Source organism: Lepisma saccharinum, chromosome 7, assembly GCF_977018435.1.
Source record: "Lepisma saccharinum chromosome 7, izLepSacc3.1, whole genome shotgun sequence".
NCBI lineage: Eukaryota > Metazoa > Arthropoda > Insecta > Zygentoma > Lepismatidae > Lepisma > Lepisma saccharinum.
Window position 1 is genome coordinate 8,670,909 of NC_139235.1, and position 27,436 is coordinate 8,698,344.

The 27,436-nt window shown below is 37.8% G+C and overlaps 1 protein-coding gene across 6 annotated transcripts in view; it reads right to left on the reverse strand.

Annotated features, from left to right (window-relative positions):
- Positions 1-27,436, reverse strand: part of LOC145989716 (uncharacterized) — a 79,680-nt gene that overhangs the window by 38,100 nt on the left and 14,144 nt on the right. For 5 of the 6 annotated variants that reach the window (XM_083124978.1, XM_083124976.1, XM_083124975.1 and 2 more), the window contains one exon: positions 21,926-22,407. In XM_083124978.1, coding sequence (XP_082981104.1) covers positions 21,926-22,407 — 482 coding nt within the window. Of the gene's footprint in view, positions 1-12,000; positions 12,075-21,925; positions 22,408-27,436 lie in introns of those variants that run through there. The other variant, XM_083124980.1, reaches the window with a different exon arrangement.

The window sequence follows — 27,436 nt, forward strand, 5'->3', positions numbered from 1 at the left end:
CACTTCTTTGCATGTAATTAAGAACAAAGATGACCAGTTTTCTAGAACTTTAAACAACTCTGAAACAATTTCTAACATATCTGATATAGAACATTGAAATATTTTCACACTTTTCATACATGTTTATATATGGATACAATATCAATTAATCTGTAATGCGTAAAATAATAGTTAAGACAAACAAATTATTGGAATTTTTAAAACATATAAAAATTAAGTGACAATTATTAGTACAGATTTAAAAAGGAATAATAAATTACTGAGACTGAAATATAAAACAAGAAATGTACTTTATGTCTGATACAGCAAATTAAGAAAATTTACTTCTCAGAAGCTTCAAGTTTTTTTAATTGTTCTGCAATAGCCTTTGCTTCTTCTTGCATCTTTTGTTGTTTGGCTTGTAAAGCACGGTTCTCATTTGCTTTACGTTTCATTTCTTTCATTTTGTCTTCTTTGTGATCACATTTCTTTCTCATCTTCTGCAATGCTTCTTCGTATCTAATACGTACACCTTTAACACTCTGGATCATATCTTTGCTTACTTCTACATTTGACACTCCTCCTACCACTTTCACTGCATCATAAACTTGCCGAATAGCCACAACAGACTCGTCTTTCAAGTTTTCTATTAAAACCTGCTTATTTACAGAAAATCCACTTTCCACATATGCATTGCCACGTGATAAAATCAAAACCAACTTAACAGTGCTCCAAAACGAGCCTAATCTAAGATGAAGAAGTGAGGAATGATAGTACGTAATGGTAAGTTAGTGACAGTTGCAAGTGCAAGTGTGATGGGGGGTTAAGTATACACCATTCGACTGGCCTTCACCTCATGATATTCAATTTCTGGCATATCTGTTGAGAAAACTATTTCACTACATGATATTAATGTAGATCTGCTGGTCCTGCAAGTAATCCCATTTTACACATATGTGAGCTTTTGAGGCACGTAAAAATCCACGTGTCATGACTATAACAATAGTTGAACATGATCAAAAACTTAAAATATGAACAAGTATTTACGAACAGTACATAATTCATATATGGCACTAGTAAGTAAATATTTAAAATTCTGTTCTAAATGCAGTAAATACACAATCAACAATATTGTACACAAAAGATGGCAGAAAATAAATATTTCCCTAAACAGGACACTCCATTTTTTTACTATTTTGTAAAAAAAGAAGGAAGAAAAAACTTAAAACTACTCCCTAATAAGGGAAATCAGATGAACACTGGTTAACTTTGGACATCAGGTTATCTTTATTATGCGTTTTCCATTACTTGAAATATATTTTACGTCATGTAAAAGATCAAAATCGGTTAATTAAATTTTAAAAAGTGCAAAATTTATGAGGGTATACACTTGGTCACCAGCCCTGGAATCACATTTAAAAACAAGAAACAGACAAACAAATAGATATGAGTTCCTTGCTGAAAGAGAAATGCTACAACGCTTGGATTATCCACAGACAGGATATTACAATCCCTCAGTTTTGCTTCATTGGGAACCATTAGTCAATTACATGATTTTCCCTGAGATTTCCCTGAGATTTGCATTTTTTTCAAATTCCCTGAGATTTCCAGGTTTTCCAGGTTTTCCAGGTGTGTGGGAACCCTGAATATATGCACGTTTAAATGTACCAGATTATTTGTACTGTAGATGTAAATTTATATTTATCTAGCTTCATATTTGTACTGCTTTCATGATATCAGACAGAATCAATAGATTTATAGTACCATAGCAGAAAACTTTTGATTAAAATGATAAAACTTGAGACCATTTTCCTCTTCAAGACAAGACTCATTGTATTTCTATTTGCACATCTTTTCTGCTAATCATAACAATGAGGATGAATGATGAGTAGACGAAATCCATAAAGGGACATCCGCAAAGAAAGACTCATTCCTAGGCTAGCACTTGAAACCTTTGGTGGTAAGATCATGAGTTGACAACTCAACAGGCTCAGCTACTGAGGTGGCAGCCTTTTCAGCACAATATGTAAGACAGTATCTTGTGATACATACACAAAAGTTGTGTGTTTATTTTGAGTCCACTTTACACTCAATTATGCTAATCGGGACAGGGGCCTATATTTTGAAGAGGGGTGCAACTACTTTGCAATGTGCTTTCCTGGTAACTGAACCTGGGATCTCTTGATTATTAGGCAACAGCACTGCATCAGCAGACCCACGTAAATGAAAGTGGCGACAACAATAATTTCAAATATGCCAACTTAACCTGCTTCAATTTGATAAATTTACAAAAATCACATCCTCTAATGTAGAAATCCACAGAAAAATGCAGATATAACACATGGATGAAGCAATCAAAAATTCTGTAAATAGTAGTGATACTTATTAACTTATGCAAACAAGAAAATCAGAAACAATTTGATACATACCTGAAGTCTGAAAATCCTTAATAGGGTGTCCATATAACTGTCATCAGATAATGACCTTCATATTAAGATGATGCTGAAATAAGGACTACCATATTTTCCACTATCCAAAAATTCATAAATGTACCATTCTTAAAACAGGTACGGATATTCCATACTTGCACACACACACACACACACACGGTATAGAAGTAAAAGTGATACCAAGCTGTTACTAAAATGTTCAACACGTACAAAATATACCAGCACACACACTGCTGTAATATTGTAACTAGAGCTGAGCCGATACCACCATTTATCGATACAGATACCATGACCGATTCCGATACTTGTATAATCCCAGTATAAAATAACAAAGGCTAGTTACTCGTCACATAACTAGGCACATATCCAGTGACGTGCACTGAGGAGTAGCTAGTCTAGCAGAGATAGATCAATCAATCTCACATCTTGAATTATATTCAAATCACAATATTTATTGTCTTGTTAAAGCCACCACAGCTCATATGCAACACTTTCTTTTCCACGCGCTTCTCGTCCATCGGTGTTCTCCGCGGGCAAAGCAGGCTGGATACCCTAGCTTGCTCTTCTTCAGCCAGACCAGTTTCCAGGTAGAAACAGCCGGCCCAAGGAAAAGGAAGATTTCTACCTCTACCTCCCTTGCCCCCACGCCCCCCGCTGAAATGGTTGAAAGCCCGTGCTTTCAGGTCCCCCAGTCTATCTCCTATAGGACAGATAGGGGATTGGTTTCTCATAATTTTTTTGTAAATCCTCTAAAGAACACAGGGTAAAATTTTCTGCAGTACTTATGTTCTCTGTATTTACACAACCTTTTACACGTTGTACAATATGTGTGTATGTATAATATGGGATGTAGTTTTATTATTTATAAAATGGGAACGTGTTATGTGCAGACAATAATGTTATGCTTTCTTTCTTTTTCAATTACGGAATATATAATGATTAAATTACAAATATGTGCTCAGGCTCTCTCTGACTCTCGTTTTAGTAGTGTTTTATTTAAATATACTAATATATTGGCCTGTAACAGTCCTAAATACGGATGTATTTATTTGGGCAAGAGAACGCGTGTTCATATTGATGTTGGTTTGGTTTATTTTACTTCGCTTTTCTGCCACATTTGGTTATCGCGAAAATGAGGATTGAGTGATGATATGATGAAATTGGTGAAGGGACCTCATATGAACAATCCAGGTCAGGATTCGAACCCGTGATGAGTGCGCATTCTTGTCCTATGTGTTGTAGTAAATAATGAAATAATTTGGAATGAAAAATGTATGTCAGAACTCAAAAAGTCAAATGAATATCATTGAAGAAACTACAAAAAAGTGTGTTGTGTTTTGTTACCTGTCACCAAATCAACCAAGTGCGGGGGAGTGGTTATCACAGCGCGCTACGACACCAGGAGTTCCGGGTTCGAACCCCAACCCGGGCATGGGCGTTCCCTGTGCTCGTCCCTTCATCAGTTTCATCCTATCATCTTCACAATTAACCAAATTTGACAAAAAAGCGACGCTAAGTAACAAAAATGAAATCAAATCATTGATTGATTGCTCAAATTGGTTTATTTTACTTCGCTTTTCCGCCACCTTTGGTACAACAAAATAGATGAAGGAACACACACAAAGAACACAAATGGCCAATCCGAGATTCGAACCCAGGCTTAGAGTCAAATCAAATAGTTTTTTTATTTTCGAATGTGGCTGGGGGTTACGTGTACTTTTTTCTAGTACTCATTTATAATTTTGCAATCTTTTTCTGTTATTGACATTCTTCTTTTTTGTAGGAATACTAGTCCTAAAGGGAGGAGGGGTGTGACTCACACCAACCCCCCCCCCCCCCTTGAGCACGCCACTGACTGCTACCCCAAGTGTCGACGTCACCGCACGTCACTGCACATATCTAGAAATATAACTTGGGGAGCCAGTCTGCGCCAAGTGTCTCAGAAATATAATAATAAAAATATTTCTATTTAAAACATTAATGTAATTATAGGTTGATTCGTAATAATACATAAATTAATTAATTAGTATTTAATTTATCCGATGAGTATGGAGTATTGTTGTATGTAACCACAGACTAAGAAACGGAGGAAAGACAATGTTAATACTTATTTTGATCTTCGTTTCTTGACTAAAAAATATTGTTATTACATACATAGTAAAAAGACGCTATAAAATCAAGAGATAAAACAGCAAATATTCATCATCTAGCTTACGTGTAGTTACGACCACTAAAATTTGTGTAAAAACGACTGTCATGGCAGGGAAATTAATCTCAAAAAATAAAAAAAATTGAATATTCATTGAATAACAAAAAGAATGATGGTACATCAATTTGATGTAAAGTAAAGTTCCTGATAAATAATTTATGTACATTATTGTAAGTTGTGGTGCACATACATCTTTAGAGTGGCCTCCCCGATGATGTAGTTGTAACTCTGTCGCCTTGTAATCAATATATCCCGGGTTCCATATCAGTGGAGCACATAGTGGTTCGGGTCCCTCTTAAAAATGTAGATCCAGTCCCGATTAGCCTATCTGTGGATAAAGTTGACTTGAAACAAAAACTCAATCTTCCTTAGTACTGTCATTCAAAGCCCTATGTTCCCAATCTAACTCGGCAGAAATAAATAACCCTCATTGGCCGATTCCGGCAGTCACACAAAGGACTGACACAGAAGGGAAGAAGACAAGAAGAAATTGCTGAATCCCCTTCCTGCTTGAACGTATATAAAACAAAGCTAATTTCAGTGACTTTCATCCCTCTTTTCCAAGAACTACCTACCTGACCCGGCATTAGATGGTTTAAAAACATCCACCTATCTTACCACGACATGCTTCAAGCAAGAATTGGAAATGAAAAGTATTTTCCACAGCGTTAACTAAGCAGTTATGTGCCTTCATGGCCTTCTTTGGGTTCAGCTTTAACTTAGCCATGCCTTTGATCTTGCCATCTGCTTCCCAGGAGGGTGGAGTTTCATCCAGCGTTTTTAGGAAAATCTATGGAACTTCTTGTGCTGGTCTCCCAATCTGTCACAAGGAAGGGTGAACGAACTTTTAAAAAGGACAAATTTTGAGATGAGCTGTTGCCTTTCCCTGCTTTTCTAGCCACTGAAAATCTTTGGTATCGGATGGCATCGGTAAAAGAAAATCAACCGATACTCACCGATGGCGATACCACCATTATCAGCTCAGCCCTAATTGTAACCATGAAGAAAAATAAGTGGATCTAAATGCCTAATGAAAAATTTTTTGAGAACAAATGTATATTATTTGTTGTGTTTGGTGTTACACATTGAAAATTTTAGATTCAGCTGCTATAAGTCTTGTTAGTGAGATTTCTTAATGTCTATTAGTATATTTTTTTATATTATGCAACATGCAAATGTGCTTTGTACAACCTTCAGTATAAATACTGCATCCTTTCTCTCTCAAATAATAAGAATGACGACTTAGCTGATAAACTGAAATCAACCAGAGCTGCCTGGTAGTTTCCACCCAGAAGTATCACGTGGTATCTACCATAACTTGTGATTAGTTGGATTTTACTAGCAGGTTTCAGTGAGTTCACTTGTTTACAATAAAATGGCTTAGCTGTATGCTAGATATACCTTCCAGGTAGTACAGTTGGGAGCTCAGAAGACTGCAAGGCTGAGGAATGCGAAACTGTTGTCGCCGTGCGCAGCCAGCTCGTCTTCCTTTCAGGGTGGCAGCGGCATAAATGAAAAAGGCATGGTACGAAAACGCATTGCAAATGAATGGAACATATTACATAGTAGCAAGTGAAAGCAATACTAATAATGGAGGAATTTTACTTTGATGATTAAAGTATTTGTACAATAACATGCTTTCCACTCACCTTTCATCAGTCATCGTCACTATCTGATAAGGTTTGTGCCAATTCCGATCCCAAAGATGAATCGCTGTCACTGATGTTGTCGTCTTCATCACTGTCAATACCACCTAGTGAAATAACGATTCTATCCACAGTGTCCTCCATCAGACCATCTTTCTGCCAGTAGTCCTGTTCTACAGTGATGACATGCCTGTCATATCCTTCCCAGTCAGCTGGTGTCACAGATTCCACCGCATTCTTTGTCACTTCCTCCAACCTTGACAACGTCAAATCTCCTGTTATATTTATCTCCCTCACAAGTCGTTTTATTTTAGCCCACGCTAGTTCAATGGCATTCAATTCGCACATGTAAGGAGGCAAACGAAGCACTGCATGGCCATTCGTCTTCAAAAGTTCGTCCACACGAAAAATCTTATCTGGCGGCCTGTACTTTTCGATCAATTGGAATAATTCAAATTTTTCATGCTTTCTGAAAATGGCACTTCGTTTAGTCTTAACCAGTCTATCATCTCCTGCTTCACAGAATATTTAGTCGGAGGCTTATTCACCTGTATGTTGTGGTAGGGAGTGTTATCCAATACACAAACACTTGCCCTCGGGAGGGCTGGCAGAAGTTTTTCCCTCACCCATTTCTCGAAGATAACGGAATTCATCTGTCCATGATAGTCTCCGGTTGCCTTTCCTGCCCTAAATATCAAGTTTGCTACATTTATGAAGCCATGCCTTGAACCAGCATGAACTAAAATTAACCTATTGGAGGAACTGGTGTTGGTTGACACTCCTTGTACTGAGTCACTTTGCCAGCATTTCCCAAAGGTGAGATTATTGTCGACCCATGACTCGTCGATATATACTATCACACGATTCTCCAATCTCAATTTTTTAATTGCCCTTAGATATTTGGCACGCCAATGAACAATATTTGGACGTTCTATGAGAATTTTTCTGTTGCTTCTGCATTTTTTCGAACTGAAACCCATATCATGAAGCAGACGACGTAAACTATGCACTTTCCATGGAAAATTAATTTTTTCACGAATGGCTGAAAGAAGTTTCGGTGCCGTTGGTATTGTATTTTTCACAAGGTAAAATTCTTGTATTACGTCTCTGATGACCCTTCGATCGAATTCGTCGCAATGGAATCTGTATTGCTGGGCTCGTCGTCGTTTCTTACCCGGTGTAGACAGTGACGTCTCGCCCGCTTCATGGGACTCTTTCCTTATTTTTGATACACTTCGCACAGATACGCCCATGTAATTACACACACGCAAATTTGATTGCTGTAGCAAGTACTTTAATTTTCCTTCTTTGGCCTCTTCATCACACTGCTGTATCACGTTTCTTATTATCTCCCTAGCTTCACTGTGAATTGTCTGTCCCATTCTTCGCGAAGAAGACATACTCGCACTGCAACAATGGAACAAGAGCACTGAAGTTAGCAAGACGCACACACACAGATCCAAAATAGTATATAATATAGTTGAGAAAGTAGCGCAGTCTTCCCTCCCGAAGCTGAAAAAAGAGGGTCGTGGGAGGTTCCAACCCTGACGTCAATCACGGGACAGGGGTGACGCTGTCACTGACCTTTCTGCTTGTTATAGGATCTGCATTTGTGCGAGGGAACTTGAAAGTGCCTTGTGTTTCCTTTTCTTTGGCTTGTGTGATAGTGGGGATTTTCTTGTTTTTGCAACAACAGTAACACTTCAGTAAGATGCCACGCAATTGTGCTGTTGCTTTGTGCCAGAACAACGCAAGAAATACAGTAGGTGTAAGCTATTTGCTCCCAAAGCATGGCCATATTTAGGGGGGGTTAGGGTTCAAGCCCCTCCCCCCTACCGAAACTTCTGGCATGTTGGATTAATACGAGTTCAGAAACTAAAAATTGTAACATATTTTTAAAAAAAAATATTCGCAGTTGCACAAAATACAACAGACACACAATTCTGAAATGATGGAGTTGAAATTTTCAAACATTTTGAATTCTGAAATTTGAGCGAAACGGGTTTCATTCTCAGAATCACAGCCCACCCATGACCCCTTCATTTTCACTTCTGCTGTCCTCTTTCCAGTGCTGTTCCTGGATCAGACTGAAAATTCCCTTGCGATTATCCCAAAATTCCAGTTACAACTTTCAATTCCCTGTTCGATAAGGGTTTAAATGCCCCTTCATAAGTGTTCAAACCTAGAATATCCTGCTTCATAGCGCGTTACATTCACTATCCTTCACCCAGAAGTCGATATACGGTAGTACATACTGTACATTTAACCTATATGCGGTCCTATAAAGCACATACTTGTATAGGGCATAGTGGTTGTAGTATATCATGCTGTTTGGAAAGCATAGGAACAATATGAGCGTCGGAAAAGGGGATCGAACCAGTCTATAGAATAGACATCGTTTATTGCAAGTTACAAAATAGCACAACGTTTGTTAATTTTATTAATAAAGTCCAGTTAGTTAGTATTCGAACAGAATAACCGAAGAAAAACAGCGTTAGGTATAAAAATTGAGGTTACAATGCAGGTACCAGGTTATGTTTTACCATTTAAACCAAAGAATTACTGCTTTCCACAGTTTTCAAAATCCCAAAAATTAAGTTTCATGTGAATGGTCAAACAACATAATTTTTATGACTATAGATTATGCGACGCCCATGGGAAAAATTAAGAGTGAACTCCCTCCCCAACATTTTTCCTGCCTATGGCCATGTCCCAAAGGATCCGATTATGTGCAAGATGTGGGTTTCAAAGTGTAAGAGATTAGATCCTGTTAATATCAAAACAGCCACAGTGTGCTCATCGCATTTTCTGGATGCCGATTACGAACTAAACTTAAAAGCAGAACTGCTGAGCAATGCCTGTAGAACGCAGCTTAATAAAAATGCTGAACCAAGTTTAAATTTACCTGGTTGTGTGGTGAATTGTAGTGTGCAACAGCCAAATTACATAATTGATCGAAGTGGACGTGCCAATAAACGTCAAGATTCGAAAGCGAGCAGTGGAAAACTTGAAGAGTTATCTTCTTGCAAAAGAATTTGCAAGGAACACAATAATTCAGAGACTTTCAATACTGGAAATATATTCAATATACCCAATCTCCAAGAATAATAGTGAGTTGAAACTGTGAAAAAGAAATTAAAATGTGCTGAAGAACAAGTAAAGAAACAATGCAATCGTTTATTACATAAAGTGAAGAATGTTAGCAATAAACGTTTGAGGCAACAATTAGTAGAACTTCACAAATTAAAGCAATCTGCTTCCAACGTGACTAACAAAATAAGGGTGTGTGCTTTTTGTGTATTTCCTAGCGTCTTGTTAATGCTTCTTCGCGAGAGCACCTGACACGGTCGTCCCTCGGGAAAGATGTGAGCAACCGGAGAGTCCCGATTCCATTATCAGATTCACACCCTTTCCTACAGGAATTTCTGTATGTCTGGCAACACTGAAAAATTGAACACCAAGTCGAAGCTTCCCTCCACACACTTCCTCCCCGTTTACCCCCGAACCTCACCCCACACTCGCAGTCTTCTCAGCTCTCAACTGTAGGTTCTAGTTCATCAGCATAGGATTATCGTCTACATGGGAGTTGGTGAGAGCTTCCCTAAGAGCTCCGCAAAATATGGACGGTCAACAGCTACACAACTAAATTTTAATTTGGAAGAAGTAGGCTTCATAATTCAGTAACTGCTGGAACTTAGCCTGGCAGGTCCTGCTCTTTCTCATATTCTTACACTATTCTGGGGTCACATCAAAAGTGTTCGTTTATCAAGCTTCCACCATTACTGGATGTATTAATAATGATCTGCTAGTATGTTATCTATTACTCTAATTATAAAGTTGCATAGACCATCAAGCGACCAGCCATCTTGGTATATTTATTGGGCAAACTTCTTACTCAGTGTTAATTTCTGCAATATGCAAGTAGTTTTGCCCTTGCACATAAAATTTATGAAATTGGCATCTCAGCTTTTAATTTGGAACAGCACAGTATTCATCGTGTCCTTTAACGCTCAAGCAAGTACTGTCCATTTTGTCAATAACTGATCACAATCTCTCTCTTTAAATATTAACAAGAAACTGTAAAGATTGTATCCTCAAAAATCCTTGTGTATGAAGACTATGTATCAAACATTGTACTAAATCTTCAAAGACACTTTTTTTCATATCAGCAGAAAAATATACATCACCTTCACAGGGCCACTTTTCAAGGTTAAGTCTCAAGAAATTTTCTATTATTTTGAAATAATTTGATGTGTATGTGTTCCAACAGACATATCTACAGTGATCAGAACCAGAGGCGATTCCTCCATGTAGGAAGTGAGGAACTTCCTACAGTTCATTTTTACTTATTTCCAGTCCTCTACTTTTTAGGAGTTTAATGCGTGTTATAAAATTATGAGCGCAATGTACGTACAATTGCCTAGGTTAACTACTGTCAAGAGTTGACTCCTCTCGGTCGCTCCAGTAGAAGTCCAAAGACGATGGACATGGGCTTTTCTGCCGCTCGCTGAGGAACATCGGCGGTCATCCTACAGAAGTGCAAGGGAGTGGGGAAAGGTTACAAAGATCGGCAAAGATCGAGGAACCAGCAAGACTTTCCTCAATCAGCGATGCCAACCACAAAAAAATGTTACTAAACCAAGCACAATTTGATCTTTGTTGGCACTTAGCATAATCTCCAAACAACAATCCCTGGGAGAGGAAAATCGAATTCAAAGGAATATGTTTTCAGGAAATAAAAATAAAATTATGTCCAAATCTTATTTCTACTTCATCAGCGGACATGTTTCAAACGAAAGGGAGTATGCCGATCCAGCGGAAAGCTTGTATACAATCATGTCACAATCCATCCTCTATCTTTTCTTCATCCTGCCCGATTTAGTTCGTCAGGAGATTTTATGGTAGGAAATTGGTAGAAAGTTGGGGGTAAAGTTTTCTCAAACCTTTTTATGTTCGATGTTGAACCCATGTCGTTTGTTGCACCATTTTAAACAATTTTGGGGGGAAATTTACACTATTACATAACTGTTAAAAATAAGTAACGCAAGTTCAAAACTCTAGAAAAGCAGATGCAGAATTACAATTATCAGGAAAAAAAATAATTAATAATAAATCCTACCACAATTTAGAAGCATTTAGCATAATTTTGAAGTTTAAGCAACAGTTTTTATTATCGTCAATCCACACGACAGGGAGAGGGAAGAAAATATACATTCTTGCAAAATCTGAAATATCGTCAATGTTATTTTCGTCAATTTTTATAGGTTCGCATTTGAATATTTCGTAGTTTAGTTCAAAGTGAGGAGCAAGGGCCCCTTGGCACACCTTGAGCATGGGCATGCAGCTAACATTCTAAATGCAATGGGTAGTACAAGCAAGAAGTGTGAATGTAATTGAACCCATTTTTCAAACCTTCCTCAGTTTACCATAACTTCTTCCTACACTCCGAAAAAGTCACGATTCGGCCACTGATCAGAACGCTACATTTTAAAAGTAGCTTCGCTACAGCTACAGCTGCTCTTCCAAAATGTAGCTTAGCTACAGCTACATTTACCAAAAAGAAGCTCGCTATGCTTCTCCTGTTCGCTACTCGCTACTTTTGCGCTACATCTGCATAAACAAACTTAAAGAACCATATGTATATTCAAAAGAAGCCCATAGTACGTATAATAGTTGTACTTGCTGAAAAATAGATTGTTATTTATTGTCATGATTACCTTCAATCGATAATTTTGATAGTAGTGTTACTTCAGTTCCTTATTTTTAATAAAGTGCTTGAGAATAACGTACCTATATAAATGGTAGATCAATTCAAATTTGATATATGAGTACTGCAATTAGGATGATACCCAAATTAATGATTACAACTATTCACAAATAAAATTTGGTAGAATTATTTACATTTATATATCAACATATTTTCCTTGAGAATAAATATTGAGTTGAGTCACATAAGGTGAACTGAAAATAAAAATTAGGAAAGATGCCTGGAGGATGGGATCCTCCTGTTCCTCTATTCCCAACACTACTCATCATCATTCATCATTCTTCCTCATTCTCGCAATTAGCCAAAAGTGGCAGAAAGCGACTCCAGACAAGAGAATTACTAATCCTCATTGTCATGATCAGTGAAAGTAACAGAAAATTGAAACAGAAATATATTGAGGAAATGGACATGTAAATCTGAGTGTTCTAACACGTTGTAATTTGAAAATTTGTGAACAATATTATGACGAAAGTAATTGTAATTCCAGGAAGTGTAGGACTATCATTCTTGTAAAAATCATTTCTTGCTGGTGAGATCCTGTATCCTGACAATGGTCAATGCTGTTAACGTACTGAGCAATTGATTGCTGACACTATTACTTTGTCATTGTAGTGGAGAATGGATCGCTCGTTTTTGCACTACAAGTTGTGTCTTACCCAGTAATTACTGACATTTTGCTGTCTCTTACACAATGGATATCCACACGAGGTGCATTCAAAAAATATTGAATATTTCAATTTACTTCATCAAAATAAGAAGCAATAATGCAAACAAGGTATTTCTTCTCCAGAAGTGCAGAAAAGGAGGCATGTTTCTCCCCAAAATAGCGATGCAGCTCAAAAAACATAGCTGTTAGCCGAATATATTCATATATTTCAGTTAGTTATATGGATATTAGAATTATTCTAATACTAATGAAATAACTTATGGAGATATCTATAATCTACAATATCAAGGCATTTACAATCTAGATTATCTGTATTTCCACGTAATAGACTGTCTTTATGAACCTCCTGCTAAGGTATGCTATTGTCGATTTTTTTACACTGTTGCCACATTCCTTAAACTGCTGAGAATAAATGTAGCTGTAGCGAAATTTTCGCTACAACTACAGGAGTTTTGTAGCTTCGCTACAAGTAGCGTGCTACTTCTGACCACTGCATATCAATAATGGTACAGTGGAACCTCGATCTTACGTTCCCGGATTTTACACTTTCCAACATTACACATTCCATCTTCATGGTCCCAACATAGCAATGCTATAAAATTTTTCTCGATTTTACGTTTTCCCGCATTTTAAGTTTTTGCAGCTTGGTGCCCTGAAAAACGTAAAATCAAAGTTCCACTGTAGTTCCACTTTCAGAGTAATGTTTACAAAATATAAGTATTGTTCTCTAATGGTGTTTTCTTTGGTCTTAAATTGGATATCAATCAGAATAAAAAAAAATGATGCATGTCAACATTTTTCAAATGGTTTACCTGAAAATTCTGCAGATAAGAAAAACAAATACAAGAAGCAAAATATGGAAAGAAAATTAAATTAAAATAAAAAATACTACACAAAAACTATGTACTTACAGTAAAAATGTGCCACAACAACCAAAATCTAGAAAACTTCTAATGTTAGAATTAAGAATATTTAACCAGATATGTGCATATGAGCAATTCTCTCAAAATGGGATATTAATAATTCACACTTAGCACTCTCGAGTCAGTAGCCCCCTTCGGCGAGCCAGACAACTGCAAGATACATCTGAGAGGAAACACGTGACTACCAACTTCCGGCTTAAGATCATCTTAGCTGAATTGCCGGATGATAAAACAAGTCGCACGTGGTCTGTGGATGAAACTAGTCAATACAACAACTAACATACAAGCTCTAAAGGAGAAAGTTACGGAGAATAAATATATTTAGGAAAAAATGAAAAAAAAAGTAGCTACTATTCTCGGAAAGGGGGCAAATATGGTATATCTTCTTTGGTCATATGTTTAATTGAATTTAAGTACTTACAATCAATTTTGAGTTCATTTTTATATTCAGCTTCATAATATTCAGAGTCCAATCAGAATATTTATTCTGAATAGAAAAAATGTTACCACGTTATGGATATATACTTGGCACTCATTAAAATAGATTGTATTGTTCAAATCTTGAGTCGAAGTCACGCTCATCGTTCTTTGAAGCAGGCGAGATATTCAGTGAACGAGGTCTTGATATAAAACAATCAACTTTTCTGTTCTTACACTTCAAACCAATATTTAAACGTTTTCGAAGTATCATTTATTTATCTGGAATACAAAGAATGATGTTAGACATTGCCAAGTATAACTATAATCATCCCCACAATAACATTATCCCAAACCGCATATATCTCCACGGATGCCGCCATCTTGTAAGACCTTGTGCAGACAAAACGAGTAAACTTTTCCTTGACTTGGTCCAGCTGCAAGCCATCTGAATGGCCGGATGCTTTTACTCTGTAAGTCGTGACGTCAACTTCCGCCGATCGGATGCTAAACGTGCAAGATCTTCAAGATGACTTGAAGTTGTCCAACATGCCTCTGTTTTGTTTACAATTTTTCTTCCCTCACATCATGCTTATAATTTCCACGAAGAGGAAAGGGGACCTGCTAAATATGTAAATAAATATTTACTCTCATAAACTTACAGTTCATTCTTTTGCAGTTTTTGTTCGGCACCTGCATGGTAGCTTTGTCAGGCATATGTATGAACTGTAAGTTGCTTAGAGTGAACTACTTCTCTCCCCATAACCGCCAAACGGATATCTTTAGATAATGTACATAAATATGTAGAAAAAATTAATATAACAGCAACAGCATTGAATTCCCCATGCATTTAAATGGGAGAACAGTTGCCTGCCTGAAGCACAGGGACACAACTATTGTGCTGCCCCCTACAATTAGCTTTGCCTGACCTGCCCCATTGGAATGTGACATTTCTGGTGGCAGTACTATGCCAATGGCTCTGCTGGTTATATTTGGGATTTGTCCACGAGACCTTCAAGTGCAACTAACAGCAGCTAATTGTTGGTTTTCCAGAGGCAGAGAGGACCAGACTAGATATAAAAATGGCAATCCTCTGAGAGTGTGACCCCTGGGAAAAGGGAAAAATGACTCATGGGACAGTACCACACATCAGGAAGGTCCATAAAAATCAAAGCCCTAGAACCCTCAAGATGCTTAGTCTACCTTATATCTAGCCATGGAGCGTACACTGAATACTTTTACAGATTCATACTGATGAAATTCCTTGCACGAGATGTCATAATGCTGTTCACTGACACCCCTAGAATACAGTGTGCTTAAATATTCCATTGAATTACAATGAATCTGAGGGAATTTGCAGTAGACAACGCTACATTAACCTGATTTTTTGTTTGGTCTACTAGAACAACCAAAGCTAGTAATGTTGATGTATTCAATGTAGTAAGAAGCAAATTATTATTATCAACACCATGACTTTCACATGAAAAGAAATATGAATCTAGAGGTGGAAAAGTATTAAAAACAAACTTGTTAGGTACCAGATTGGAACCCAGCCTCCTACGAACATTCAAGAAATCAGATGGTCTGCAAAATTACTAGCAGGACCAGTACCTCAGAATCCCCGACAACAATAAAACAAATGAAACATGACATGCAAGAGGGGATGGGAAAAGGTCATACCATATCAACCAAACATTTAGGTGAAAGAAGAAACAATCCAGTGCAGCAGGAAATCCTTCTGATATTAAACATGGAAGGCCCAACCCTCAGCATCAGGGCTACATTTCTGTTAATCTGACAAAGCCACAGCTGAATTAATGAAATAAGAAGTTATGCTGCAAATGTTAGAAAACACCAGCAATAGCATAAGCATCAATTAAAGGCAACACAAAGAATTGTTTTTAACTGTGTACATAATTCCAAACCTTGTACCCTACCCTATTGCTACAACCTTTATTCATAATATACAGTTACATGTAGTGTCTCAACATTCCCTATTATTATTTAATAAGTTGCTTTGCAGTAAACCTCATATTTCATTCTACAATTGCGAAGTATTGTGTTGTGTACATATAACATGTACGCATGATATTATTTAATACATTTTATTAATGATTTACTTTATCCTTTTCTTTTCTTCTCTTTGTTGAGAAGAAGTGCCTTCACAACTAATAAAAAAAAGGTAAAGTGTTCCCCTGTGCTTAGCACCATGCCATGGAGGCGTATAGGGGGTGCGGGGGTAACGCCCCACACGTTCTTGATCCGGTCGTGAGTGGGGGTGATGTGATCAGCACCACTCCCCTGACTGCCTTTACCCCCCAGGGTTTCCCCCAGGTACGCATGTTATTCGACGCTGGGTAGGCACCGGGCCCGCTTCCAATGTTAGAAAAGTTCCCGGATTTGAACTGGCCGGGGATCGAACCCGGGACCTTTAGCATGGTAGTCAGATACGTTACCGACTGAGCCACCGTAGCCACAACTAATGCATATGATTTTTTTTATTATTTTTAAAGAAATTTTAAAAATAATATAAAAAAATGTATACCCAGAGTACAGATTCAAATGCATTTAAAGCTGAGAAACACCAAAGTTTTTCAAGTTCAAGTGTCCCTTTTTGAAAGACTCACCTACATGCACATATATACAATTTACAATGAAAATAAACTGAGCAAGACAATAAGCAAACATAATCCCTTTCTCCACCTCAGAGTACAAGCTCTCTGTAAGAAAGTTATACAGTATGCAATGTGGAACAAATTGAAAAGTTGAGGGTTTTAACAGAACTTTCGTACATAAGTGCATGATTTATTTCATGTGTACAAATTTTAAAATTCACTTTTCATGATAAAGAGTTTTAATTTTTGTAGTAATGTAGGTCTGAATGCTTTGTGTGATTCAAAGTCTATTACGGACAAGATTTATTTCAATAAGTAGTAAGAAACTACAGTCAACTCTCGATTCAACGACCTTTCACAGTTCCCGGGAAAAGGGTCGTTATTGGAATTTGCACCAATTTTCAGCTTAAAGGGAGCTCAAACGGACACAAAGATGCCTAGGAGATGGTAACACCATTTATCCTGGTAGTTATACAACCTGTTATGCACAGGATGCCTGTTGTGAGAAGGGAAATAGAACATGAAAAAGTTTTCACAAAAGAGAATTTAAAATAATGTTACTTTGTTTCAATTGTGCACAGTCGTTGCTTTTCCAGGAAATTCTTACATTTCTAGTTCATGAGAAACCCGTTTCCACTGAGACCTATGGAAAGGAAAACAATCTCTCCCTTATTGCAAGCGAAACTCGAAGAATCTTGACACCAGTCAGACTGGTGCCAGCAAAAGTCGGGAGATAATCGGGCAGAATGAATGTTTGATTTTATACGGGTTTACTGGAGCATTGTCTGTTACAAGATTAACTGGTAAGATTAGATCTCTCGGGAGAAACAACACAACCTCTCTAGGTACCAGACAAAAACAAATAAAGGCAGGGCTGTAATTTTCGTTCTGGTTCGTAAATACATTGTAAAAAAAAAGTCACTTTTCTTTGCTTCAACCAACTTCATTCACCCTCCTTTCCCATTCAAGGGAGCAGTCCAAACACCTTCCTTGACTTGCATTGTAATCCAGCGTGAAAAAGGAAATGCGCAACTTGCGATCTATTTTCACCCAATGCGTATTGTAGGACAGGTCATTAAACAACGTGGCAGTCGATAATCATTCGGGTTTGGAATTGAATTTCACTTTAAACTGTATATTTAGTCCCGATTAGCCCATCAGCATAAAATGAACTGAAAACAAGCTTTATGTAACTGCTCATTTTCACATATCAAAATGGTAGATCGTTATTTACTCTCACGTTAATCAACCATTTAATGTTGGATTTAGGAGTATTCTCGATGTCAAACACCCACCCCTCCAAACGCTTTCCCCTTGAATAATGTCTTTTTAATCTGTCTCAGCGACCATTCCTACATTGAACACTCCTTTTTTTTTTTCTCCACATGAATGGTTCTGAAGAAAAGTAAATTAAATTTACGTTTTGCTTATCAGAAGGGGCAGAACATGTTTTGCTTTCTGGAGATCAATTTCGTTATGGTGAAATCAAAACAGCTTTGCGAGATTCAAAACAATAACTTTTATTTTCGCGCTGGATGAGTCATCGCTGTTATCGGCAAGCAAGAGTTTTGCAGACGCTAGACAAAACACTGGCGCCAGCTGCATCGTAAAAACAAGGAGACCGGCTGGAAGTTCGAGCAACAGGTGGCGGAAGAGAAAAGTCCCAGCATTTTAAAGATAACGCAACTGTGGAAGACGGAACTTTTAACAGCACTGTAAAGAAGAAAGAAATGACCCTTGCTTTAGGTTTTACCGTTTTACCAGACAATAATACGGGCAATATTTCCTATGCAGACAACAGCATTAAAAAAAATATATAATAAATAAATTTTAAAAAAACAACTGAATTCTGCAATTATCAACATTGCCGTGCACACCAGTGGCGGAGAATGAGCTGGGGAAAGGGTAGAGGGTCACCTTTTTTTTTTTACTTGTTCTATGGTTCTTGTTCGTTTTCAAGAATATATCCAGAACTGGTTACCCCATTTTAGACGTCAAAGGAAAGGAAGAGGGTGGGTCCTTTTCCACCCTCGCCTGTAATCAGCCCGCATCAGCAAGAAAATCCTGGCTGAAACAAACTCCATGCATTTGGAGTTTCTTTTTAACCCGAACCGCGCGCGAAGTAAGGAGACGTTGTCTGGCCATCTTGAGCTGACTCACCGCAGCATTCCGGCTATCACCACCAAGTTTTCGAGTTGTTATTTTATTTCCATTCAGTAAAAATATGAACTTCATGCAGTTTGTTATAATAGAATTGAAATTACTTAAATTTAATAATTGACAATTATTTACAATGCTGCTGTTGTGAGCAACATTAGTGCTGTCGCAAATACACGTTATTTTCGTTTACATTACTGTCGACATTAATACTGAAATGAAGAACACCTTTCAGTTTCCAACGTACACATAAATTCAAGAAAATTTATTATTATTATTATTATTCAAGATAGAAATATGACATGCCTTGCTTGAGTCATTCACGTCTTATCAGTTCACGTGGGCCATAACTCATTTGTTTGTTTGGGTTGCAACTTGAATTTAACCCATGTGCCAGGTTCCCCTTACTTGAGTGAAAGATCTACTTTGGTCTGTTTAGACTTTTTCCCTCTCCCGAAAAAGTGTTTTCAGTTGTGTGAGCTCTCAGTGATTTTTACTTTTTTAAGTGATTTCTGAAGTGTCATATTCGTGCATTACACTCGCGTGTGTAGTGATCGCAATGGATCATAGTAAAAAGGGTAACTGTAACGTTCACAGTATAATATTAATATTAATAATTACATATAATTATCATTATATATACAAAATATGTAACACCTTCATTGTGAACGAAGGTCATCATTTCCCGGCGACATGAGCTAGCGCTGTATTGGCAACACTGTGCGGTTTCTCCATAAGCGCCGTTGTGTCTTCTGAACGTGAAAACGACTCTAGGTCAGAGCTGGACAGATGGGCCAGACTTCCAGGCGCCACACATCTGTATTTTCGAACATTCCTGCGATCTTATCTCTCAAGGTGGTGTATTTATCGATGAAAGAGCTTGACCTGCCATACACATTGGCAAAGACTGCAAGTCCAGCAGTCATATCAGGCTGCTCCCACCCTTCCCCACGAGTTTTCAGCAGCTCTTAGGACAAGGAAACAAGTCAAGTCGATTTAAAATAACATCCAAGCACATTCGATCTTCTCTTCTCGCGTATCCAAGAGCAAGCAAGCCCGACAAAACAAGCCTGGCACGTTGGGTAGCGGCAGTCGGGTGCGGGGTAACAATGGTGCACTTGAGGGAGGGGAGGGCAGAGGTCAAGTGTTATTGGATATCACTCAAGCATGGTGTGGTGGTGTCTATTTTTAGTTCAGACCTAATTGTGAGCGGTAGAGCGTTCGTAAAGGGAATGAGTGGAGGAAAAAACAACGCATTTTTCGGCCGATTTCCTTCAATGTTTCAACTTTTTTTTTCAAATTTTTCTATCTTTTTCTAAATTTTTCACGGTTCCCGGGAAAAGGGTCGTTACTTCGAGAGGGTCGTTATACCCGGGGTCGTAGAATCGAGAGTTGACTGTATTAAGTTTTTGATTGATTTCGGTGTTTTAAGTCTGCTTTATGCACAGTAAGGCTAATTGGGACTGGACTTACACTATGTGCCTCTACTGGGTTCGAACCTGGAACCCCTTGATTACAAGGCAACGACGCTACCACTGCGCCATCGGGGAGGTCCTGAAACTATTAAGTAATAAGTACTACAAGCAACACACAACTGTTTATCTCATCCATGACTATTTCATAAAAAAACAGTCATTCTCAATATTCTGATGGCAGTTGTTACCTTCACAAGATGGGAAATTATTACCTCCAGTAGGAGGTTTTAAAGTACACACTTTTCAGACATGAACAAAAATAGGAGGAGAACTGATTAAGTAAATCTTGTTTTTTTATGAAGAACCAGGCTTGTGAAAAGTGAAATTTTGAAGTGTATTAAACTACAGTGAGTGAATATGCCAGCACACTGAATACAAGTGAACAGAAGCATTCTAAAATTTAGTACCTTAGAGTTGAATTGAAAATTATCTAATAGTTCATCACAAAAAGGAATTTTAAAATCTCTAGATGTTCCACTATAAAAAGTAGAGTCGTCACCTGCAAAAACAGGATTCTAAAATATCTGATTTAGCATAGACCACAATAGACCACTTTTGTACATTTGACAGAAATTTTTGAAAGATCTTTCAATTAAGAAAGCATATCTCATATATAGTAAACTGTGCATACTAAAACCAAATCTTAGGAACTAATAATAATGATACAATTATGAAACACAACTGGTTTTGTTCAGTATATAACAGACATGTTTAAAAATGCACATTTGTATTACTGAATTTCTTTTTATATTTTTTTCAGTACAGTGGAAAAAAATTATCAAATAAACCATTTCTCATTATGTCCCAGTGATAAAAATTAGTTTCAAGTGCCCAATTTCTTTGGGCAAAAGTACAGCATGCCCTTAAAAGAATATGCCTAATTATTTCACTCTCTAGGTTACTAGTGTGTGTGGAGGAGACATGTAGCAAGATTAATTCGAAATACTCACCAAGTGCATGTTCTCCAGAACAGCAACAACCAAAGAACAGATAGCATTTTTGTATGGTATATGGGAAAATATCCCAGTTCAATGCTATTTAAAGCAACAGTTTTGGGTTAATTCACCAGATAAAAACTCATTTAACGAATTAGTATATGCAATTCCTGGAGGAAGGTTGCCTACACAAAAGCAAGGGGCTGTTGCAGGAGACATGTTAATTCAAGTATGAAGAGAAATGGCTTAGATAGCTACCAGTTGCATCATGAGAGAAGTATATGTTGGGTCTTTGTATGGCACGCTTCCAAAAACTTAGGAGATAATGTTAGTTTTGTGAAAGAGTGTTTTCAAAGTGTACAATTTTATGGACACAGTGTATTATCGCATAATGAAACTTTTCAGTCCTAATGTTTTCAATATGATTTTAGTTATTGAGCGTTGCTCTTCTACCACTGTTGGCTACCTCCGATGATATAATGAAATTGATGAAGGGACTCTCACAAAGAACACCCAAGTCCAGACTGGGGTCAAACCTGGGACCTGCGGCATCGTAGTGTGTAGTGCTAATCACTCTACCACAGAGGTCATCCTTAATGACTGTGATTCAAGCTGATGGAATTTCAGGAAATATGATCAAATTATTGCCCTGCTCAGTTTTCTTCTTGTGAAAACACCCACTTACCTTTCTTCCTCAACAACTGGCTCATCAGCTTCGATCTTCAGTTCACTCTCTTTCACATCGTCTGGCACAATTTCAGCAGCTTCGTCGTCACTGTTTTCAAACACACTAGCACAAAATTGTGCACTATTGTCACTTGCAACCAAATGTTCACTGTCCTGCTGTCCCAAACCACTCGTTCCAGCTTCAGTCTGTAAGTAATCCTGGGAGATGCTCTCGCCAAGAGCGTCCAGGTCCCCGACATCCATCTGTTCCTCCGCCACTTCAGATTTAATGGCAGTTGATGTCATCGACTTCACAGTGTCACTGGTTGTCTCTTCATGAGGGGAATAACTTGGGTCGACATCTTGGGGTTCAGTCTTGATGGAGCAGTTCACAAATGCAGGGGATGGCTCATGGGAGGGGGATGAATGGGATTCACCAAGATCTACCTCCTGCTTGCTCTCTGCCTCCATGCATGGTGATAAAGGTGAGACACTCGGAGCCTTCAAAGACAGACACATGAAAGTTATAACCAAATTAACACTGCAGTAGTCACATGGAAAAAAAGAAACTCCCATCATTGATCGCATGCACTATTCTGAACCATAGAGTATTATCGTTTTTAACCATTATTGTTCTCTGGGTTTATAGCAAAAAAAAAATCGTAAGTTATTTCACTGAACACATTACAGTAGGGAGGAAATTCTAAATCCTGTGCATTACATTTGGAACAAAAATACATATCTTATAATCTTACTTTTTTAATTTTCTTTCACAAAAAATTCAAAAATAGGTCTTTGGTTGCCTTTGGACTTCATATATATATATATATATATATATATATATATATATATATGGATAAAAGCAAGGAGGGCCAAAAGGGCTAAGTAAAAATCAAATAAGGTAAAAGGAAACACTCACCGGACAGTAGGAAAATTCAAAATTTTCGCTAATTTATAGCATCAACAGATTTTAGAAACACATACTTACAAACATAGAAGTACTATGTATCCGAAAACACTCCTGTCAGTGGTCACGTGGATCACTATTGTGCTCCATGATATATGAGCTCCAATAACAAGTCAACAATGGGTAAACATAGTCCCTAGACTGTTCCAGGAAGGTAGACCAGAAGCGAAGGTCAAGAGTGTTGCCAAACTGCAGCAGTATGTTAAAATATACGATTGGATCACTGTTGTGAGGCATGCGACCACTGCAGTGTCAAAGACAAAATTCACAAATTGGTATAAAATCACTTCTCAATCACAGTCTGCACTTGCCAATAAGCATTTCTTACAAACTTAAGTGTCTCGGTAATCTGGAAAAGTTTCGAACATTTGCTCTCCTTGAGGCAAGTCTACACTGTCCCAGTCTAGCATGATGTTGTTGGTAGGAAGAGATCTAGCTCTTTCCATTTCAAAACAACATTGCATCCCGACTGATTCTATTTCAACCAGCCACAAAATATGTTGTGCCTTCTCTTGTGGGGTCCAACAACCTCTCGACATCCATCCTGAGCCTCCCCGATGGCGCAGTGGTTGCGTCTTCGCCTTGTAATCAAGGGGTCCCGGGTTCGATACCCGGTGGAGGCACAAGTGGTTCGGATCCCACTTTAAACTGTAGGTCCAGTCCCGATTAGCCTTACTGTGCATAAAGTGGACTTAAAACAACAAATAAATCAAATCAAACAAATCAAATCGACATCCATCCGTCAGAGAGTAAAGTGTACAACAGCTGTACTCGGGCAACTCCCAGTCAACATGCACAAGCCAACTCCCATCGTGGAGTAGTTAACCAGCATGCTACGAGGTTCAGGTTCGAATTCCAGCTTCGGCAGGGGTGTTGTTTGTGAGTGTCCCTTCATCAATTTCACCATATCATCACTCATCCTCATGATTAGCCAAAAGTGGCAAAAAAGCAAAGTAAAATAAACCAAATCAATCAATCAACTTACCATGGTAGCTCAGTCGTTAGGGCGTCTGACTACCATGCAAGAGACCCGGATTCGATCCCCAGCAGGGGAGAACAGGGACTTTTTCCACCTGTTCAAGTGGCTCCGGCGCCCTCCCAGCATCGTATAAAGTGCGTACCTGGAGGAAACTCCGGAGTAAAGCAGCCAGGGGCATGGTGCTAATCACATCACCCCCACCTTCGGCCATGATCAAGAATGTGTGGGGCCCTAACCCCACACTCCTTCATGGCATGGTGCATAGCACATGGGAAGCACTTTACCTTTACCTTTTTACCATGCACATACTTCAGGTTTGTTCCAATGCATCCAACATAAACATTTTGACTGACTGATTTGTTTTATTTAACGTTGCATTTTTGCCACTGCTGGCTAATTGCGACATCCAATACTCACTGATAAAGATGTATCTGTTGGAATTATTTACCAATACTTTTCTGGCATTTACATCTTATGTTGGGTTCACAAAAGTGCTGACAACAGTTTTCCAGTCTAATCAGGTTGGAAATTATGCGAAATTTGATGTTTCCATTTATTTTGTACCACTTTTCATTGAAAAACTGAATTCTGTGATTATATAACAGGTACTAAATATTCTGATGTAATTCTCAAATATTTTAGAGCAAAATGCATACAAGAGGAGTGGAATAATTACAGACTAATATTATTCAGTATTTGGAATAACTTCGAATTGTTACAAATTTCAAGCATTTAATCGGTATCAGTGGAAATCAGTAAAGGCATTGGTTCCAAATGGTTTTGGCTGAGCTCTTATTTTGAGTTCACAGAATGCACAAATATTGACAAACGTAAATATGTTGGCACTTCAAATTTCTTCAACTGTGAATTTTTAATTCTCACATTATTTTTGTGCGATATCTTGCAGAAATTAATATAGAATTGAGATTCTAAATAGGGATGCCCAAATCCAGCTGTAAATGTATCTGGATATTAGGTAATTTTTATCCTAATTTTGGAAATTCAGACATCAATAATCTGCAGTATTATCTCAACACGTACTGAATATGACACAAGATACTGTCTAAATTGAAACATGACCTGTGCTGAAAAATATATTCTATTCACAATTTTATATAATAAACACGGTATTCCTTCTTCTTAAAAGTGATGACATTTAACTAAATAGCATCAAAACCAATGGAGTTGTCAAAAAAAAGGGGCCCCCAAGTTCCTTTTGTTTTATTGTGATTTTATCACGCTACAAATGCAATTTTTACATAGCTCGATTTCGATTTACTTCTATTAACACATACTGCAGAGTTTTAGCGATTACTTAAGATTTTGTTCAATGTATGCTTTCATGGTTAGGTTAGGCAGGTCTCTTAGGTTTGGTTCTCTTAGCATTAAAATAAAGCCCCTAAATACATTCTACTAAGGTTACGATTTACTTCTACATTCATTCCCACTAGTCTACGATACTTACTGTTGCTTGCCAACGGAGAATACCTTGTCCATGGGAAGCGAGCATGCTTGCGTGAGGTTTTTTTTTTTTCAACATAAGGGTTATTCCATGCCAAATCAACCAATTTTAAAATAATTGGTTGCATGACCATTTTTGAAAAGTTCTGTACATGTTTCTAGATATCAAAACCAATGTTCAAAAAAATTTCCGGGCCTTAGGTCTCCTGGGGTGGTCATTTTTCCAACATGGTGCATGGCTTTTCTTGCTCATGAAGCATTTTACAGAAACCTTATCATCTCAAAAACCGTTAAAGCTAGAGACCTGAATCAAAATTCATTTTCTAGATAATGAAGTATGCTTTCTATGATATTTAAATATGATTTACTCAAAATTGCATCATAAGTATGAAAATTATGGTGGAAATTTGGCCAACAATAGTTAAAAAATTGGATTTTTAAGCCTGATATTTTAAATGAAGGGCTTTAGTCTAAGAGGCCTACTTGCAGGGTATCTGCAAATAAAATATCATTGCTTAGAAATGCAACCCTTTTTTTACAGCATAGGCTGAAACATGGCCGTTCATGGAATTTTGACAGTTTTCAGGGTTATACAGGGTGTCATTTTAATGACGCCCACGGACCACGGAAACGTATAGAGGACATCAAAATAAACAACTTTTCTCAGTAACATTTTTTTCGTTGGTGCATCATTTCGGCGCTAGAGTCGTTCAAAAAAGCCCGTTTTGCCGCCTGAATGCTGGCAACCACACACAACATTTGATTCCATATGTGACGTCATATCCCGTCATGAAGCAATGCGTTCCAGGGTTGCCAGGAACACACATTCTATGAAAAATGACATCAGCCACATTATGTACCGTAAAACAAAACGAGAGACTGTAACCTAACAGGAAGTAAACAAACGACACGAAAGATGGTAGAAAGAAAATAGAATTCAAGTGGAAGTGGTCATATCATAATTTTGTCTCAGCTTATATGTCAAATATTTGCAAATCTAGTTACTAAGGTGGCATCTACAATTTACTCTATCCACTTCGTCCTTCTGATATTATAGTTGTCTGTGACACACTGAACAGATTGGAACAGATGACAAAATAGAAATGAAAGAACTCAAAATTCCAAAGGTAAGCAATACATAATATAATGTATATTCAGGGCATTATGACGCAAGTGGCAAAAATGGTTGAAAATACAGGGATATAAGTAGTAGTAATACAAGGTCTCCGACGACTGTGTTTATGTATGCACCGGATACACATGTAATAGTTTGCAACTCTGAACAGGGCAGTATATTCGCTACTGATTCATCATTACATTGTTCCTGTGGTTGTACGTGTTTTAGTCGTAATGTAACAACGTGAACCTCGGATACTTACGTTATCAGCCCAAAAGCACCACAAGGCATTTGGACACAAACCTGTAGATATCAACCTTGCAACGAGATTTGCAAATATTTCACATGCAGCTGGGCGTAAACAGCCACATGTAAGCTGTAAGTCCAATAAAATTTATTGTTGTTGATACTTGACATATAGGCTGAGACAAAATCCGATATTAACACTTCATTTTGAATATGTTTTTTACCATTTCTCATATCGTTGGTTCACTTTCTCCTTCCCCTGAGATGATTGCTGATTTTCTGGCTGGTAGGCTATGATGTTCGGTCTACTGGACGCGTTTGTCACTTCGTTTTACAGCTAATAATGTGGTTGGTAGTTTATCATTCTTCACAAAATGTGTGTGTTCCTTGCAACCATGCCATGCGCCGTTTCGCCGCAGGAAATTACGTCACAGATACGATGAAATGTTGTGTTGGGTTGCCAGCATCCCGGCGGCAAAACTGTCTTTTTTGAACGGCTGTAGCGCCGAAACGACGCACCAACGAGAAAATGTTACTGAGAAAAATTGTTTGTTTTGATGTCCTTTATACGAATCTGTGGTCCGTGGGCGCCATTAAAATGACACCCTGTATATATATATGCATGTAAGACACATATATGTATGACATACATGCATATGTAACTTGGGGGTTAATAATTAGTTTTCTTGTCTTACAAGCAGGGTGCGAAATCATTGAAGACTGGTGGGGGGAAGAAGATCTTAATCTACACCCCCATATA